General features: G+C 38.2%; 1 protein-coding gene across 3 annotated transcripts in view; it reads right to left on the bottom strand.

Annotated features, from left to right (window-relative positions):
- Slamf6 (SLAM family member 6) overlaps positions 1-14,186 on the bottom strand; it is a 30,874-nt gene extending 16,688 nt beyond the window's left edge. For 2 of the 3 annotated variants that reach the window (XM_013522474.1, XM_013522471.1), the window contains exon 1: positions 14,073-14,186. In XM_013522474.1, coding sequence (XP_013377928.1) covers positions 14,073-14,169 — 97 coding nt within the window. In that variant the 5' untranslated portion in view covers positions 14,170-14,186. Of the gene's footprint in view, positions 1-1,968; positions 2,012-14,072 lie in introns of all 3 variants that reach the window. The other variant, XM_013522472.1, reaches the window with a different exon arrangement.
- Positions 14,187-19,174: the final 4,988 nt, after the last annotated feature.

Here is a 19,174-nt window from a genome sequence, read left to right on the forward strand (position 1 = left end):
CTTGAAGAACAGACTTTCCTAGAGAGGCCTTGATACTGGTGATATAGCTACCTACTGCAAAAACTCACAAGGATCATCACAGAAAATGAAATAAAAATTTTTTTTGAAAGAAAATGACAAGATAAAGAAGCAAAATCCAATCTCAGAACTGCAGTCCATCCAGAACTAGTCCCAGGAGACAGCAACATAGAAGAAATTGGAAGACACACATGAAATTTCTGAAATGATAGCAATCAAAGCAAAGAAACAAATCCTTGAGGCTATAGAGGAAATCAGATCAGAAATAATCTCTCATGTAGAAAAAGAAATGTCAACATTTATAAAGGAATTGCTCAACAAATCTATAGTAGACACAGATAAAAAAATAGATGATGATAGGAAGAGGATGGAAACTATGAGTGATCAATATAGAAAAGAAACAGAATGCATGAAATGGATTCATGACCACCAAACCAACACTACAAAGGACACTAAAGCATATTCTAGACAGAGATAAAAATTACCACAACTCCAAGAACAACAACAGCAAGAAACCACCAAGCAGGCAAGCAATTAAACAGAGAGGAAAAGTAGCAAAACAACAGTGGGAAAATAACATGACAAAGATAAGCCAATACACATCAGTTATAGCCATCAACTCACCAATCAACATGGTCTCAATTCACCAATCAAAAGAAACAGACTGGCAGAATGGACCAAGAAACAAGATCTAACAATGTGCTGTATACAAGAAACTTAAAAAAAAATACATAGACTAAAAATCAAAGGATGGAAACCAATACACCATGCAACAGGAACTGAGAAAAAAGCAAGGGTAGCTATTCTGGTTGCAGACAATGTGAACTTCAAACCAAGGATGATCAAAAGAGAATAAGACAGTCACTATATACTTGTTAGGGGAAAAATTCAAGAGGAAGAGGTAACAATCATAAATATATATGCACAAACTACAGGAGCACCTAGCTATATAAGACAAATATTAATAGACATGAAAAATCAAATATGTAATAACACAGTTATAATAGGACACCTCAAAACACCATTCTCACAAAGAGCTAGATCAACAGACAAAAAATTAGCAAAGAAATAACAGAACTGAACCAAACCTGTGAACAAATGGACTTAGATTTCACAGAGTGTTCCACTTAACAACATCAGAATACACACTCTTCTCAGCTGTATATGGGATGTTCTCTAAAATAGACCATATACTAGCACATAGAACATGCTTAAGTAAATGCAAAGGAATTGAAATTATTCCCTGCATATTATCTGAGCATAGTGCCATGAAATTGGAAATTAATGACAAATGAAACTGCAAAACCTTCATACACATATGGAAACTAAATAACATCCTCCTGAACAACCAGTGGGTCACAGATGAAATTAAAAAAGACATTAGGCAATATATACAATCAAATGAAAATGCAAACACAACCTGCTGAAATCTGTGGAATGCAACGAAATCAGTTCTCAGAGGGAAATTTATAGTGGTAAATTCTCACATCAGGAGAACAGAATGAGCACAAATAAACAGGCTTATGTTGCACCTCAAGCTTCTAGTAAAAGAAGAACAAGTCAAACCCAGAGCCCAAAGAAGATCAGGGCAGAAATTAATGCAATTGAGACTAAGAAAACAATAAAAAGAATCAATGAATCAAAGAGTTCATTCTTTGAAAGAATAAATAAAATTGATAAACTGCTAGCTACCATTATCAAAAAAGGAAAGAAAAAACTCAAATTCATGCAACAAGGAATGAAAAGTGTGAAATTACTGCAGACCCTGTGGAAATTCAGTAAACCATCAATACCAATTTCAGAAATCTTTACTCACATAGGATGGAAAACACAGAAAAATGGACACATTCCTCGAAATGTATGAATTTCTAAAGCTGAATTAAGAATATATATAAACTCTGAATAACCCAATATCAGTTAATGGAATTGAAAACGTGATTAAAAACTTACCAACAAAGAAAAGCCCAGGTCCTGATGTATTCATGGCTGAATTCTACAAGAAATGTAGAGAAGATTTAACACTAATATTCCTCAAACTCTTTAATGAAATTGAACGGGAAGCAATTCTCCCTAACTCATTTCTAGAGGCAAGTATTAGCCTGATACCTAAACTAGAAAGAGACTCAACCAAAAACCAGAACTACAGGCCAATCTCCCTAATGAACATAGATGAAAAAATCCTCAATAAAATAGTAGAAAACAGAAAGCAGCAAATCATCAAGAAGATTATATACCATAGCCAAATGGGATTCATCCCAGGAATGCCGGGATGGTTCAACATAAGCAAATCAATAAATGTAATACATCATATCAACAGAACTAAAGATAAAAATCACGTGATCATCTCAGTATATGCAGAAAAACCTTTTGATAAAGTCTAACAGGCATTTATGATAAACTCCTACAGAAAATTGGAATAGATGCTCTTTACTTCAATCTGATAAAAGCCATCTATGACAAACCAACAGTCAACATCATACTAACTGGACAAAAATTGAAAACTTTCATTCTAAAATCAGAAACAAGACAAAGATGTCCACTATCACCACTCCTATTCAATATAGTTCTGGAAACAATAGCCAGAGAAATTATACAAGAGAGGGAAATAAAAGGAATAAGGATAAGAGAGGAAGAAGTGAAATTATCATTATTTGCAGAGATACAACACTCTACATAGAAGACCCCAAAAATTTCACCAAAAAATTGCTAGAATTAATAACCAAATTTAGTAGTGTGCCTGGATACAAAGTCAACACTCAAAAATCAATAGCATTCCTGTATACAAGTAACAAACTTGCTAAGAGAGAGATTAAGAAAACCACACCCTTCACAATGGCCTCCAAAAAATTAAATACTTAGGAATTAATCTAACAAAGGTAGTAGAAGATCTATACATTGAAAACTGTAGTACTCTGAAAAAGGAGATCAAAGAGGGTATCAGAAAATGGAAAGATATCCCTTGCTCATGGATAGGAAGAACAAACATAGTGAAAATGGCCATACTCCCAAAACTGTTATACAGATTTAGTGCAATCCCAATCAAAACACCATTAGCATACCTCACAGATCTAGAGAAAAAATTCCTAAAATTCGTTTAGAAACAGAAGAGACCTAGAATAGTGAAGTAATTCTGAGCAACAAAGGCAAATCATGGAGTATCTCAATCCCAGATCTGAAATTATAGTACAAAGCTATTATGATGAAATCAGCATGGTATTGGCAAAAAAACCAGATCTGAGGATCAGTGGAATAGAACAGAAGATGCAGACACAACTACAAACACACTCAGCCACCTTATCTTTGATAAAAGGGCTAAATGTGTACACTGGAAGAAAGATATCCTCTTTAATAAATGGTGCTGCAAAAACTGGTTTGCCACATGCTGAAGACTAACTATAGGCCCACGTCTATCACCACACACTAAACTAAAGTCAAAATGGATCAAATATCTAAATATTAAAACTAAACACTAAATCTACTGGAAGAGAAAATAGGTAGAAATTTTGAAGAATAGGTATAGGCAAAAATTTCGTGAACAACCCCCAGACTGTGTGGGAAACACTACAAAGAATAAAGAAATGAGATTTTACCTCATTAAAAACCTTTTTCACAGCAAAAGAAATCACCAACAGAGTGTAAAGACAACCCACAGGGTGGGAAAAAATTATAGCCAGCTGTCCCATAGACAAAGGATTTATATCTAAAACATATATAAAAAATTGAAAAAATTAGACCTCCCAAATTCAAAGACCCAATCCACAAAATAGGCATCTGAGATGAATACACACTTCTCAGATGAAGAAATACAAACAGCAAATATATGAAAAAATGTTCAACATCACTGATCATTCAAGACAGGCAGATTAAAACAACACTGAGATTCCATCTCACCCCAGAAAGAATGGCTATCATCAAGAAATCAACCAACAACAATTGCTGGAGGGTCTGTGGGGAAAACGGATCCCTTCTCCACAGTTGGTGGGAGTGTAGACTGGTGCAACCAGTGTGGGCATCAGCGTGGAGATTCATCAAAAAACTAGGATAAGAGGTGCCATTCCACCCAGCTATTCCCCTTTTGGGTATCTTCCCAGAGGAATTAAAAAGATACTATCACAGTGATATATATGCATGATATATCAAGCACAGTTTTTAATAGCTAAATCTTGGAAACAACCCAAATGCCTATCAAATGAGAAATGGATAAAAAAGATGTGGTATTTTTATACAATGAAATACTACTCATCCATGAAGATGGGTAAACTGAAGACTTCTATAGGTAAATGGATGCAACTTGAGATCACACTCTTAAGTGAAATAAATAAGACTCTCATATGTAAACATCATATTATCTCCCTAGTGTGAGAAGCTGAAAGAGTAAGTAAGATCCAAAATGTACAATAGATATTGTGAAATGGGAAGAAACTTCAAAAAGAAAGAGAAACTGGGATGGGGGAAGGGAGAAAAGAAGAAAGGGAAAAGGAAAAAATTATATATGTGCAAGATAGTTAAGATATTATACTAATTTCTCTTAGTTCATTGGAAAGAAATGTTTGTGCTTATATTGTTTGATCATTTTTTATGCCTATATCTTGTAATTTGAGCAACTATTTGAAGATAATAATATGCAAAGTATTAACCATTGTTATTCTCCTATCTTGTTTTGAAAATTTGTCATTGTTTTTCTCTTTAAAATAAAAAAAAGTAACATCTTCTGGAAGATAAAATAGTTAAAAACTCTTGAAGACACCAGCATAGGCAAGGACTTTCTGAACAGAACACCAATTGTACAAGAAATAACATCAAGAATCAATAAGTGAGATAATATCAAATTAAAAAGCTTCTACACAGCAAACAACCAAAAAAGTGAGAACAAAACCTACAGAATGGGAAAAATGGGCAACTGAAATGAATAGTAACTTCTCCAAAGAAGAAATACAAGTAACCAATAAGTACATGAAAAAATGCTCAATATCTTTAGCCTTAGAGAGATGCAAGTCAAAATAACGCTAAGATTCAGCCTTACTCTGGAAAGAAGGGCTAGCATCAAGAATTCAAAAAACGTACTACAGAGGTTGTTGGGAAAAAAGAACACTTCTACACTGCTGTAGGAATGTAAATTAGTACACCCACTATGGAAATCAGTATGGAGCTTCTTCAAAAAACTAAAAATACAGCTACCATATGATACAGCTATACCACTCCTCAATATATAGCCAAGAAAATATATTCTGGCATATGATAGGGATAGTATATATTCAAATTTATAGTTGCACATCTCACAATAGCCAAGATATGGAACCAGCCTAGCTACCCATCAACACATGCATGAGTAAAGAAAGCCTGATATATACACACAATGGAGCATTATTTAGCCACAATGAAAGTCAAAATTATGTCATTTGACTGGGTGTGTTGGTGCACACCTGTCATCCCAGCACTCTGGAGGCTGAGGCAGGAGGATAATTGCAAGCTTGAGCCACCTTAGGCTACATAGTGAGTTCAAGTCCAGCCTGAACTATATAGTGAGACCCTGTCTCAACAGAACAAAACAAAAATATGTTACTTGCAGGGAATGGATGGAACCGGAGACCAACAAGTTAAGCAAAATAAGCCAGACTCAGAAAGGTAATTATGGCACATCTTTCCTAATACTTAGAATCTAAACCAGATGACATGAAAGTAGAATGGGGACTGCTATTAGGTAAGAGGAAAGGAACAGGGGAAGGGCGAAGGAGTTGCAAGTGAGGGTAATGGGGGAGATGGATTACTAATTATTACATTAGGAGCTCACCATGCTGACATGAATTTGTTGAGTTGAAAATTGTGTCCACTACACTCTGTTAAGTGAACATCAGGTTATATAACAGTATATATAGGACTGCAAATTTTTACTTTAAAAATGCATTAATTTATAGAGGTATCAAGAAACCATCTAAAATGGTATTCATTTAACTGTTGTAATCCATCTCAGGGAGTGAGATACTGAGTATATTTTTCCTTTTGTTTAAGAGTAATTTTTAACTTGTGCTATTATGTGAGGTGATAGATATGTTAATTAGGTTGATTGTAGTAATTAGTAATTATGTCACAATACATATGTATCCTTTTTTTTTTTTGAGACAGGTTCTCATTATGTAGTTCAGGTCTGCCTTGAACTTGTGGAGATCCTCTTGCCTTAGCCTGAGTGCTGGAATTACAGATGTGTGCCACAACACCTGCCATATGTATCTTAATACATGATATTTTATATCTTAAATATATATGATTTTACTTGTCAATTATGCTCAATTAAAAAAATAAGTTTGAAAGTGTGTGTGTCTATATATGTTTGTGTAGTACTGGGGACTGAACTCAGAGCCTTCACACTGAGCTACATCCCTGGCCCTTTTTGTTATTTTGAGACATGGTTTCTCTAAATTACCCAGGCTGGGCTCAAATTTGTGATCTTCTTGCCTCAGCTTCTTCCCAGAGTGCTGGGATTATAGTATGCACCACCATGCTTGGGCTAAAAAAAAAAAACTAAAAAAAAATAAAAGAAGTTTGGCCCCTATCTCTCATCATATGCAAAAATTAACTCAAAATGTATCATTCACCTACATATGAGTTAAAACTGTAAAATCTTAGAAGAAAATATAAGGGTAAATATTCATGATCTTGGCAATGAATTCATAGATATGGTACTAAATGTACAGGCAATGAAAGAAAGACATAAATTATTCTTCATTAAAATAAGAAATTTTCATCAAAGATGCAATGAAGAAAATGAAAAAAAAAAAAACTTAGAGAATGGGAGAAAATATTTCCAAATTGTTCATCTGACAAAAACCTAGTTTCAAGAAGATACAAAGAACTCTTACAACTCAACAACAAAAAGATAAATAATCTGGTTTAAAATGGGCCTAAGGAGAGAGTCAAGATGCAGGTAGCAGTTCACAGCCTTGAATAAAGACACCTTGAAAAAAGATACTCTGTAAGGAGAAAATAAAGCACTCTAGGAATAAATCTGCAGTAACAGGAGAGTTAAAAATCATGGCTAGGTGGGGCATGCCTGTAATCCCACGACTCAGGAGACTGAGGCAGGAAGATCATTGTGAGTTTAAGGCCAGGTTGGGAGACCTAGTGAATTCAAGGCTAACCTGAACTACATAGCAAGTCCCTGTCTCAAGAAAAAAATATTTATGGAGAACCAGAAAGGCAATGTAGAGGAAGGAATGAAGCAGTCTGCAATAACAACCTTAGTCCTAGGGAGGGAGGGAAAAAAGCCTGCAAGCACAGAGAAGGTTGGCAGCCCTAGTGGACCAAGAACACCAGTCACCAAGGTCATTGCAAAGTGGGCATTTACTCTGAAAATGACTCCTCTCTTATGGCAGGCTAGCTTTGGAGAAGAAATTCCCAGCAGCTCTTGACATAGCTAGGGGTGGTATAACAGTAACTGCCTCTATAGAATGGAACTTAAAAAGTTAGATTTTTTTTTCTTGTAGTGGTAACTTCTTCATGTTTTCTCCTGCTGAAGACATAACCAACACCTTTTCCTCTCCTCAACCAAGAGAAATGCCAGAATATGCAGATGCCAGCCCCAGGGGAAGGAGCCCAGTTTCCTTTCCATGAGAAAGGGATCAATGAACTGAAAAAGGCTGGAAATGGTAAGACAAACACAGAAAACTGCACCTCCCCTCTGCTCCTTACTATAAAAGATCTATTGGAAGAGAAGGTAGGTAAAAACCCTGAAGACATAGGGGTAGGCAGAGAGTTCATGAACAAAAACCAAATTGCACGTGAAACACTTGAGAGAATCAACAAGTGGGATCTCATCCTACTGAAAAGTTTCTGCACATCTAAAGAAATCACCAGCAGAGAAAAAATTTTAGCTGACTGTCCCTCAGACAAAGGGCTTCTATCTAGAACATATAAAGAATTTAAAAATTTCAGCCCCTCCAAATTCAAAGACCCAGTCCAAAAATGGGCAGCTGAGATGAATACACACTTCTCAGACAAGGAAATACAAATGGCAAATAAATATATGAGAAAATGTTCAACATCATTAGTCATTCGAGAAATGCAAATTAAAACAACACTGAGATTCCACCTTACCCCAGTAAGAATGGCTAGCATTAAGAAATCAACCAATAACAAATGCTGGCGAGGCTGTGGAGAAATAGGAACCCTTCTCCACTGCTGGTGGGAATGCAGACTGGTGAAACCACTGTGGAAATCAGTTTGGAGGTTCCTCAGAAAACTAGGTCTAGAGGTCCCATTCAACCCAGCTATCCCCCTGCTAGGTATTTTCCCAGAAGATCTAAAAACATCATATCACAGTGATGTATGTGCACCTATGTTCATAGCAGCACAATTTGTAATTGCTAAAATGTGGAAGCAACCCAAATGTCCATCCACTGAGGATTGGATAAGAAAATTGTGGTACTTTTATATAATGGAATATTACTCAGCTGTAAAGAAAGATAAACTCGAGGCTTTTATAGGTAAATGGTCACAACTAGAGACCATACTCATAAGTGAAATAAATCAAACATACATGTGCAAGCACCACATTGTTTCACTAGTGTAAAACCTGAAAGAGTTAATTTAAACTAGGAGATATGATAGACATTGTGAATTATAGGAAAGCACTCAAAGGTAAAGGGCAACTGGGGTGTGGGAAAAGAGAAGGGAAAGAAGGAGAAAGTTTGTATGTATGTATATGCAGGATAGTCAACATGGCTGTTCTACTGTCTTGTATTTCTTTGCTGAAAGAAACTGTCAGTGAGTCCTTGGTTGATCAGCATTGCATGTCTATATCTGTTTTCATGAGAGACCACTTTGAAGATATCAATATGTAATACAACAAGCATTGTTAATTCCCTACCACTTTGTTTGTAACTCCGTACTGTCTGTACTGTTCCTTTGCTATTTTGTAAAATGTTGTCTGTCTGTTAATATTTTCCTCCTTTTATTTTTAAAATAAAAATAATAATAATAAAAAAGACCTTTGCTCACCTGTACACAGGGAGATGATGATGTGAGGCAAGCAGGGCCCTCCACCTCCTTGGAGCTAGCTTTGGCTAAATTATTTTTCCTTCCTTACCAAAATGTGTATTCTGCTTTAATTTGGTCAGCAGCAGGCAAATGAACCTGAGCATGAACCAGCGTGGCTGGTAACATAACCAAGAGCCACAATGAGAGGGGGCTTATTGTGTGAGGCTGAGCTATTCTGGGGACCAGAGTTCAAGCAACAACCACACTTCAGGGTCCCTGGAGACATGCAGTCTCAGTGACTGGACAAGAAACAGTGTCTCCACAAGAGACATCATGGGGAGGGGAACGGCTATTTGCAGACTTGAAACCACAGGTATAGGGCAAAAACTTCTGAATGGGACCTTAACAGCACAGGAACTAATACCAAGAATCAGCAAATGAGACTGCATTAAATGAAGAAGCTTCTGTATAGCAAGAGAAACAGTTAAAAGAGTGAAGAGACAACCTGTAGAATGGGAGAAAAATCTTTGTCAGCTATTCTTTCAACAGAGGATTGGTATTGAGAGTGTACAAGGAACTGAAAAAAAAATATCAGAGCCAAAACAACACCAAAATAACCAAAACCAAACAAATGGCCCAATCATTAAATAGGCAAATGAATTGAAGAATCACCTTTTAAAAGAAATACAAATGACCACTAAGTCCATGAAAAATTGTACAACATCTTTATCCATTAGAGAAATACAAATCATTCCACTGGGATTCTATCTCACTCCAGCCGGAATGGCTATCATTACAAATACAGAAAACAATAAATACTGGTGAGGATGTAGGGAAAAGAGGAATCCTTTTACACTGGTGGTAGGAATGTAAATTAGTACACCATCTTCTCATCTCCAAAAAACTAAAATAGATCTATTACTTGATCCATTGATACACTTCTTGGTATATAGCCAAAGGAATATATTACAGCATATTGTAGGGATACAGTTTATCCATGTTAACTGTGGCACTGTTCACAATAGCCAAGACATGGAATTAGCCTAAGTGCTCATCAATGAATGAAGATTATATATATATATATAAATTTGGCCACAAGAAAGGGCAAAAGTATGTCATTTGCAGGAAAATGGATAAAACTAGAGTTTAGAATGTAAGCAAAATAAGCCAGACTGGAAAAAAAAAATTGACTGCTTTCCCTAAAAAAGATGACACAAAAGTAAAAAGGGAGATTATTATTAGATGAGAAGATGGAAATATGGAGGAGGTGGAGGGAGGTGCAAGGGAGGGTGACGGAGTGATAGATATGATCAAAATGTACACATGTATAAAAATACCACACTGAATCCCAGTATTTTATAAAAATAGGCATTAATAAATAAATTTTTAAAGTGAAATAAATAAAAATGGGCCAAGAGCTTGAGTTGGCATTTTTCCAGAGAAGACATACAAATGACAATGAAGTTTGTGTAAAGTTTCTCAATCATTTGTCATTAGAGAGACGTGAATGAAAGCTGTGACAAGATATGACTTCATGTCAACCACAGTGGTGATAAAAATAACAAAGGAGTTGATTGTTTGATCAATCTTACTTTCTTACGTCAGGCAGACTGAGCAACTTTGTTGAAGATAACAGTATGTAATGTAGCAACCACTGTTAATTCCTATCATTTTGTTTGGAGGTCATGTATCATCTTTGTTGTTTTTGTGTTGTTTTTATTTTGTCTTCATTGTTGTTTTGTTCGTTTTTTATCTTTAAAATAAAAAATAAAACAACAACAAAAAACAAATACAGGGGAACAAGTGTTGATGAGGAGATGGAGAAATTAGGTTCCTTATAAATTTCCAGCGAGAATAGTACAGCCATTGTGGAAAACAGTTTGCAATTCCTCGAAAAGTTAGGCACAGAACTATCACATGACCCAATGTTTTTACAAACTAAAAGCAAGTACTCAAACAACTACTTGTATACAATTGCCACAGTAGCACTATTCATAAGAAACAAAAGCTGAAAACAATCCCAATACACACCGACCCATAAACAGATACATAAGTTGTAGTGCATACAGATAATGAAATCATTCAGCCATGAAAAGGAGAGAAGTATTGATCCACAATGCAACATGAACAAACCTTGAAAACAGTATGTTATGTCATACGACACAAAGGGTGGTATATTATACAATGTCATTCACATGAAATAGCCAGATTAGGTAAACCATGAGGACAGAAAGCAGATTGGTGTGCACAAGGGGTTGGGGAGAGGGGAGATGGGAGGTGACTGTCTAGTAGACAAGGGTTTCCTTTTTGGGTGGTGAAATGTTTTAGAATAATAGAGGTAGTGGTTGCACATTATGAATGCACCAAATGTCCCTGAATTGTATATTTTAAAAAATATTTTATGCTACCTGAATTTCACCCAAATAATAAAAAAGTCTGAGTGTTGATGGAGAAACAACTAATACTAGATCTGAACTGAGGAACCCAAAACTGAGAGGTACAGAGGGGTACAGGTCCAGTGGGAATGGACCACAGACTCTGAGAGGTAGAAACACAAGTGTCTTTGAGGAAAATACTAAGATATAAAACAGCTCTCTGCCTGTGATGGGCAAAAGTAAACATTTGAAGGTGTTGGCAAAAAGTAGGCAACACTGCTCAGGGGAAAGAGAGCCATTAGATGTAATCTCTTAGCCATGAAACCTTTCACATTTTTTACTCAAAAATTCTCAAGAACAGCCCCAGATGTATTGGCTTTAGCCACATTGCTAAACACTGCCATCTCCTGCTTCTCAGGATACTCGCATCTACTTCCTGCAAACTCAGGCACGTAATGAGCGTCCACCTTTCCCTATACCACACTGTATAATTACATACACACTCATGTGGATATGTAACTTTATTTAAGCTAAGGAGCACCACAAAGTGGCCCTGGGCACAGACTCTGGAGCCAGGCTCCCTGATTTCCAGCTCTGACAACACTGCTCTGCTCTTGGGCCTCTGAACAGCTTGCATCTGGAAGGCAGCTATTCTAACTACTCTGCCACCAGTGCTTCTGAACACTGTGCAGCTGGCTCCTGCAGACACAGTCAAGTGTGTTCCTCTTTCTGCAGCCCTGCTCCCATAACTATGTGACTTTAAACTACTTAAGTGTTCTATGCCTTCTTTCCTCATCTGTGGGAACAGTTTATTTCAGAGGGCTGTTACGAGAAACATTCATAGAAATGAGTAAAGGGAGAGGTATTTTAGTATGAGGGAGAAGGATTTTAATATGAGGACATACAGAATAATTATAGAGGAGGATTCATTCTTGTAAGTAGGTAAAAGGTAAAGGTAAAGATTCAAGTCACTGGCCCCAGGCCAGAAAGTGGCTCCTCAGTGAAGGATAGACGTTTCCTCCTTCTGCGTCTTATATATGTATTTCTCAAAGTTGTATTCTCATTCCACTTCTCTCCTTAACATCCCTTATTGTCCTGTGCTGCTGATTCTGAAGTCTCCATCCTTGATCCTACTCCTAGTCCTAAATTTCCATCTGCTTTCAGAAAATCTCCTTGTGACTGTCAGCCTCATGCCTTAAATTAGTAGGTCCAAAGCTGAGCTCCCCCTCCTCCCCATGGACGCTCTCTATCCCAACTCTGCAGCCTTCCTTGGCTGTCTTGTCCGAAACATGACTGCCTTCCCATCGTATTTCACGTCCCCCGCTTCCTGCTTGAGTGATGTCCTCCTTGTCATTTATGACCATCCAATGTTCTGTTTTATTTGTTTATAGTTTGTCTCCCCTGCCAAAATATGAATTCCACCATAGCAGGAATTTTTGCCTGCTTTGCTTATGATGTGCCTGGAGGAACTAGAACAGCGCAGGCATTCAGTCAGTGCCTGGTGAGTATTTACTGAGTGACCTAGGGAATCCTCCTTTCCTTTGATTCCCATTGCCAATTAATAGAGTTAGCTCTACATCTATGACATCTCTTGCTTTCTGTTGTGCTGCTGACATATTTGTTCAACTGTCACCGAGTCTCAGAATAGTTCAGGAGCTTACCATATTATGGCTTGTTATTTAAATCATCTTGGCTTCCATTCCTCATGCTAAAATAGGATTATTAATAACACAAATGCATAGAATTGTCATGAGACCTCTAAACATGGTACATATACAGCACTCAGCCCAGTAGTTGAAATAAAATAAGCATTCTAGAAATTCTAGCTGTTTTTATCAACCTTCCAGCACTAACTCTGGGCTAGCTTTCGTGTCTGGTTTCTTCTTACTGAATGCCATTCTTTGGCCCTAAAGAACCACTTTGGTTTCCCAAACATAACATGAACCTCCACGTTCTCCATGTAAGAGACAGCAGGAAACAAGGCTACATCAGTTAATTCATTTCTCATTGCCATTTGTTGAACTAGACAACCTCCAATTTGCATCAAAGGAAGGTCAAGCTGGACATCTATTTTTTCTTTTTTCACACTTGGCAAAAGGGAAGAGGACTATCTCTGGTGTTCCTGTTTGAACCCAGAGATTCCAGTCAAACCGAATCACAGGGCTTTAATATTTTACATAAGGATAACGAGGTCCCAAACAGATAACTACCCTCCCTGCAATTACACAGTAACATAGTACCTAAGTGGTAGAGGATTCATTTTTTATTTTTGTTTTTTGTTTTTTTTTTTGTTTTTTCTCCGGTACCGGGAACTGAACTCACGACCTTGTGCTTGCCAGGCAGGCGCTTTTGCCGCTGAGCTAAATCCCCAGCCCCGAGGATTCATTTTTTAAATCTCAGTTCTCTTTGCACCACATGCTGGTCACAAATCTCAGACAATCATGATTCACAAAAGTTCATTTCCCATGCCCCTGAGAATGCTTCCCTTATGGATAGACCCAGTTAAAGTTGTTATCCTTAAACCATCTCAGACCCTTAGTATTTAAAGTGGAGGGAAGGTGGCAGTATACAGGCACCACAGTGAACCGCTCCCACCCCTTAGCAGACAGCCTGCTCATCAGCTGCATCTAGGTGATTTAGAATAAGCAAGCCGCACAGAAGCAAGATAGTCACTCAGTGACCACATGGGGCTACATGGATGTTTACCTGAGCCAAAGCAGAAGAGAAGTGGGAGAGCTTGGATCAGCCAGAACATGCTCTGGGAGGTGGAGACAGGGGCTGGAGAACTTGAAGTAGTCAACATTGCTATCTGTTGTTAGCTGAAAGTACTTACTTCCTCTTCTTCTCAGAGGGGTGGTACAATACTTCCTCCTACGCTAAACAGCCAGTTATTGACTTTCAGTTTCATTAACAAATTGATCACAAACATACTGTGCATAATTTTAATTTTTTAAGAATTCATTAAGACTTAGAATGTAACTTAACATGTATACTTGAGAAAATGTGTATTCTGTGGTAGGGTAGAGTGCTCTGTGTACGTCTGTTAGATGCATCTTGTTGGTAGAATTGTTTAAGCATTCTACTTCTGATTTTCTTTATTTTTGTCTTTTCCTTTTGTCATATTTAACGTGGCTTCAACGTCTTTGTCTGATAAGTTAAATGCCGGAGGCTTCTTAGAGACTGTGTCAATAAATTTTTTTATATGGGGTGTGTGTGTGTGTGTGTGTGTGTGTGTGTGTGGAATTAGAAAATTTTTCAGATAAAATTTTTTGGGGAAAAATTAGCTGCCACTTCCTGTTTCTGTGAACAGGCTCTGCAATGGGGCTGTCCTTCACCAGTTAGCCTGGCTATCCCTGAATCTAGGAATCAAACTGCTATGCTTTGCATGTGGTTGGAGCGCATCTCCCAAAGGTTCGTATGCTGGAAGCTCTATTGTCTGGGTATGAGATGATGGTGACTTAAGAGTACTGTAACTAGCAGTGACATAACAAAAGTGGATGGATTGTGGAAATGTTTGGGAAGTGTACTGGTGGATTTCAAGGCCAGCTTCTGTTTCAGTGATTCAGGGAGAAGAACCACAGACTCAGCATATTGGTGGCAATAACTAATTGCAATGAATGGACACAAAACAAATCAGTAAAGGGAAAAGGGTACAGAGAGCAAAGTCCAGAGGAAACCAAGTGCAAGCTCTCAATAATCCTCTTAATGAACTCACAAGGATGGACATAATTCCTTTGACAACACATTTGAAATATAGTCTATTAGGAAAGCTCATCTGAGTGTAGGAGTCCAGAGCTTATATTCAGTCATGTAAGCATGCTCTGTCTAGCATGTACCAGAATTCCAGCTTCAGTGAAAGAAAGCAGATATTCAACACAAACCAGGTGTGCGGTTTACGCATAGTGTGAGTTACTCTTATCAGGGAACTTGAACCTCCAAAGTTCAAGTTCTGAGGTATTAGCCAAGTACGGACCAAACCTACAAGCATTTCTTTTAAAAGGTAGCAGTCTTAAGACTATGATAACTCTTTAGTGTTTTCTAAGAATTAATATTCTTTCTGCACAGGATATAAATAGACACTTCTCTTCAGCATTTCCACCCAAAAGTTTTACAGAATAGATTAAGGAAATAGTCTAAGTAGTAAGTGTGGTCAAAGGATTGACACATTCTAGGTAATGCAGTGAAAGGCTGCACAAACTGTTGCATCTTCAATAGTTAATCAAAATATTCATGAAATGCTTCCTTTAGGGGCTGGGGATTTAGCTCAGCGGCACAGAGCCTGTCTGGCAAGCGCGACGTCATGAGTTTGATTCCCGGTGCCAGGGGTGGTGGGGGTGGGGAGGAGGGAAAGAAACGCTTCCTTTGTTAGCTGCACAGGGCCAGGCACTGTGAATGCAAATGGCAAGGAACACCAGGCACATTTGTCTGCTGGTACAGCTCACAGTCCAGTGGAGAAAAAAAGAGATTTTAATGAAATAATAACAGAAACATTTAAAGACAAAAGTTAAGAAGTGCCATGAAGAAAGCACATGTGGTACAAAGAGAGTGAAATATGGGCATTGGCTATGGGCTGAAGGACAGGGAAGACTTTCTCTGGAAGGAGTGTTGGAGAGGAGCCCAGAATGGATATTAACTTGGGGACACTGTGTACTGGAAGGGGTGAAGGTAAGGAGGGGGAGATGATGTATTTCAGGTAGAGGAACAATCCTAGGGCAAATGTGTAGGTTAAATGAAGTGAAACATGCTAAAACTCAGAGGCTTAGAAGAATACCACCAAAATTTTAAAATCTCCTCAAGGGGTTATCATACTGGCTTAGAGAATGTTTATACAAGAGTTCTCCAACTCTTTGAGGGTAGCAGTGAATTTCATTCACACAAAAACAGGATGCAGAGATGTAGTTGCAGAGCTGGGAGTAGCACATCTGGGAAGAGTAGATAATGACAGAGGACTTGGGACTTCTCTAATAAGAAGGCAGTAAATAAGGTGGTTTTCCTCCCACAGACATAGAAGCTTCCATTTGCTATCTCCTATACCATTTCTTAGCAAGTCACTTCCTGTCAAGGGTTCTGCAAAACATCCTGAAGCCTACATCTATGCGTATAGGAACCATAATCTTATTTAGAAGTCCAGCCCTTTTGGCCACAATCTCATTAAAAGCTCAGTTCTTTTATCCCTTTCCTCTAAGTGGCACTGTGAGTGACAACTCTCCAGTTTCCAGCCCCTTTTCTCTCCCAGTGTCTGGGTCCCAACCTAAATTCAGTCCCACGGACCTTGATGAAACCGGGCCGCACACTGGCTCCCGGGGCACTGTGGGTGAAACATGAGGAAGACAAGGCTCCCATCCTGGAGAGTCATGGCTGCAAAAGCACAAAATTGAAATGCCCAGTTCTCTCCACTCTAATCAGGGAAAAACCCTTTAAGTTCTAGCCATTTGCCTCTGCTGCTCTCCGATTTCTTGCTGTTTCTGGTATTTGTCCCCTTTGCTATCGTAGACTCTCAGTCCCTTGGTCTTTATATCTGCTAGGGCCTGGGTTTTAAGTTCTCTTTTGCTATTCCAGCTAGTCCCTTTTCTTGAAAAACCAAAGTAATTAAAAAAAAATAGATGCGTTATAAAATAATATTATCTTTACCTGCTGAAATGGAGGTTGTGGTCCCATTTCTTAAGCACTTGCACAGTAAAATGAGTGAACAACACTTTATTAATGGAAATTTACAAATGGATGACATAAAAGGTAATGTAGATAGGGGATAAGATAATCCTGTTACAAACATGACACCTAGCTTCTGAAATAGGGTTAGTGCAATTTGTTACTATTGAACATAATCTTCAGGTTTATATTAATGCACTTCTCCAACAAGCTTTTTTGGAAGATTTGAAGTTCATTAAATACATAAAACTAAAAAAAGAGGAAGGCCTTTGACCCCAAATATCTCATTGATCAGTTGGAAAGACAGTGAAAACAGTATCACAACAATGGACAGACAGAAGAAAAAAAGTTAACATCATGATAACTACTCATGATGGTACATGCCTGTAATTATAGCACTCAAGGAGGTTGGGGTACAGAAGAATCTGAAGTTCGAGGCCAGCCTGGGCAACTTAGTGAGTTCAAGGCTGACTGGACTATGGAGTGAGATCCTGTCTCAAAAAACAAAAACAAAACAATAGCAACCCCAAACTCCACAAGCTATATACAGTAAGTCCCTGATTTAGGAACATTGGAGTTGTGAACTTTCACAGGTGTACTAAGACTTACTTTGTCAGCTTACAAACAAATCTGACTTATGAACAATTCTTCCAGAATGGAACTCGTTTGTAAGTCAGGGACTTCCTAATTACCCTTGGATATGGTAAGTGCCATCACAAGGTACTTGTGCAAATAGAGGGTAAATAGAGAGCTACATAGTGAACTTTGGGTGGGAAGTTTTGGGAAGCTACATGAAGAGGGAATGCTCTGTCTGCCCCTTGAAGGAAAAAGGGCCAGGGATGGATAAGAGAGCAGGGCATTCCTGGCAGAGGACATGGCATAAGTAAAAGTGTGTGAGGTGAAAATGATTTGGTAGATCCATGGTCTCATGATAATTCTGTGTAGCTGGAGCCTAGGGAGCAGAAAGAGAGGGAACTGGAAGACCTGATGGGTCAGATAGCTAAGGAGTCTCATTCTGTTATAGGCAGCTGAGTTAGATAGAAATATTACAGGCAGTCAGACAAAGCCAGGCCCTGGAAGGAGCCAATATGGAAGACAAGATACCTTGCAAATGGAAATGTATTTGCTGTGGGTCAGCCTCAAGACAAAAGACTAAACAAATGCACCCACAATCCTCCCTAGGGATGGACTTCAGGGGTAGATATTCTAAATAGGCAGCAATCACCTTGAAGAGTCACTGATCCATCCTCTTACACGAAAAGCCCCTGTTCTGTATTCATGCCCACTTGCTACGACTCGCTTCTCCATTTGATCCCAATTTAATCAATTTTACCTGAACAATTCTTATTGGCTGACCATAGTTTTGTCCCACCTCAAGTCCACTTTGTGATTTCCCATTTTTCCCTTACCTTGGACCTGCCTCATCTTGTGGTTTTACTCTAGAAAAGTCTCTAGAAAAGACAGTGTTTGGACAACCCACTCGGGGGGACCTCTCTTCTGTCCCTCCCTCAGATGGGAGCTTTCCTTCCCTCAATAAATATGTTCTGCTCTTAACCTCCATTGTTCCTAAAATTCATTCTTATATTTTAGGGAACACAAACTCATCCCAGACATTGGTCAAGTTGGGAGTTTTCTATTTTTCTATATCAGTTCCATAGCAAAAGCTCCCCAATAGTGAAATGAAGTGATAAAATCTGTGCCTTAGAAAAGTTATTGTTTATGTGATAGCAGCCCAGGTAATACATGATAAAAAAGAGTGGGGCTGCAGAGAGGGATGTGCTGGAGAAGCAGGTAGATTGAGGGGATGTGGTGGAAAGAAGCCATATAGGGGAGCTGGGAGTTCTAGGACATAATAAGTGATTAGATGTAGAGGGGGGTTGGGGGAACAGGAAGAAAGAAGAATGAATCAAAATTTTGGCTGTTTACTTAGATGAGCTACTTGAATTTGCTGCAACTCACATTCTTAATTTGTGAAATGGAGGGTGATTGTATCTACTTCAGAAAGTAGATGAGTTTTAAATGAGTTAGTACAGCACAGAGAATAGTACATAGTATGCACTCAATAAATTTATGGTTTATGGTCGATCCCTAATGACCACATGAGAAACAAGGAATAGAAGTTGGAGCGGTCAGGGACAGATCCATGAGTTTCATTTTGG

The sequence above is a fragment of the Chinchilla lanigera genome, unplaced genomic scaffold (genome assembly GCF_000276665.1).
Source record: "Chinchilla lanigera isolate Chin_1 unplaced genomic scaffold, ChiLan1.0 scaffold00067, whole genome shotgun sequence".
In the NCBI taxonomy this organism is placed as follows: domain Eukaryota; kingdom Metazoa; phylum Chordata; class Mammalia; order Rodentia; family Chinchillidae; genus Chinchilla; species Chinchilla lanigera.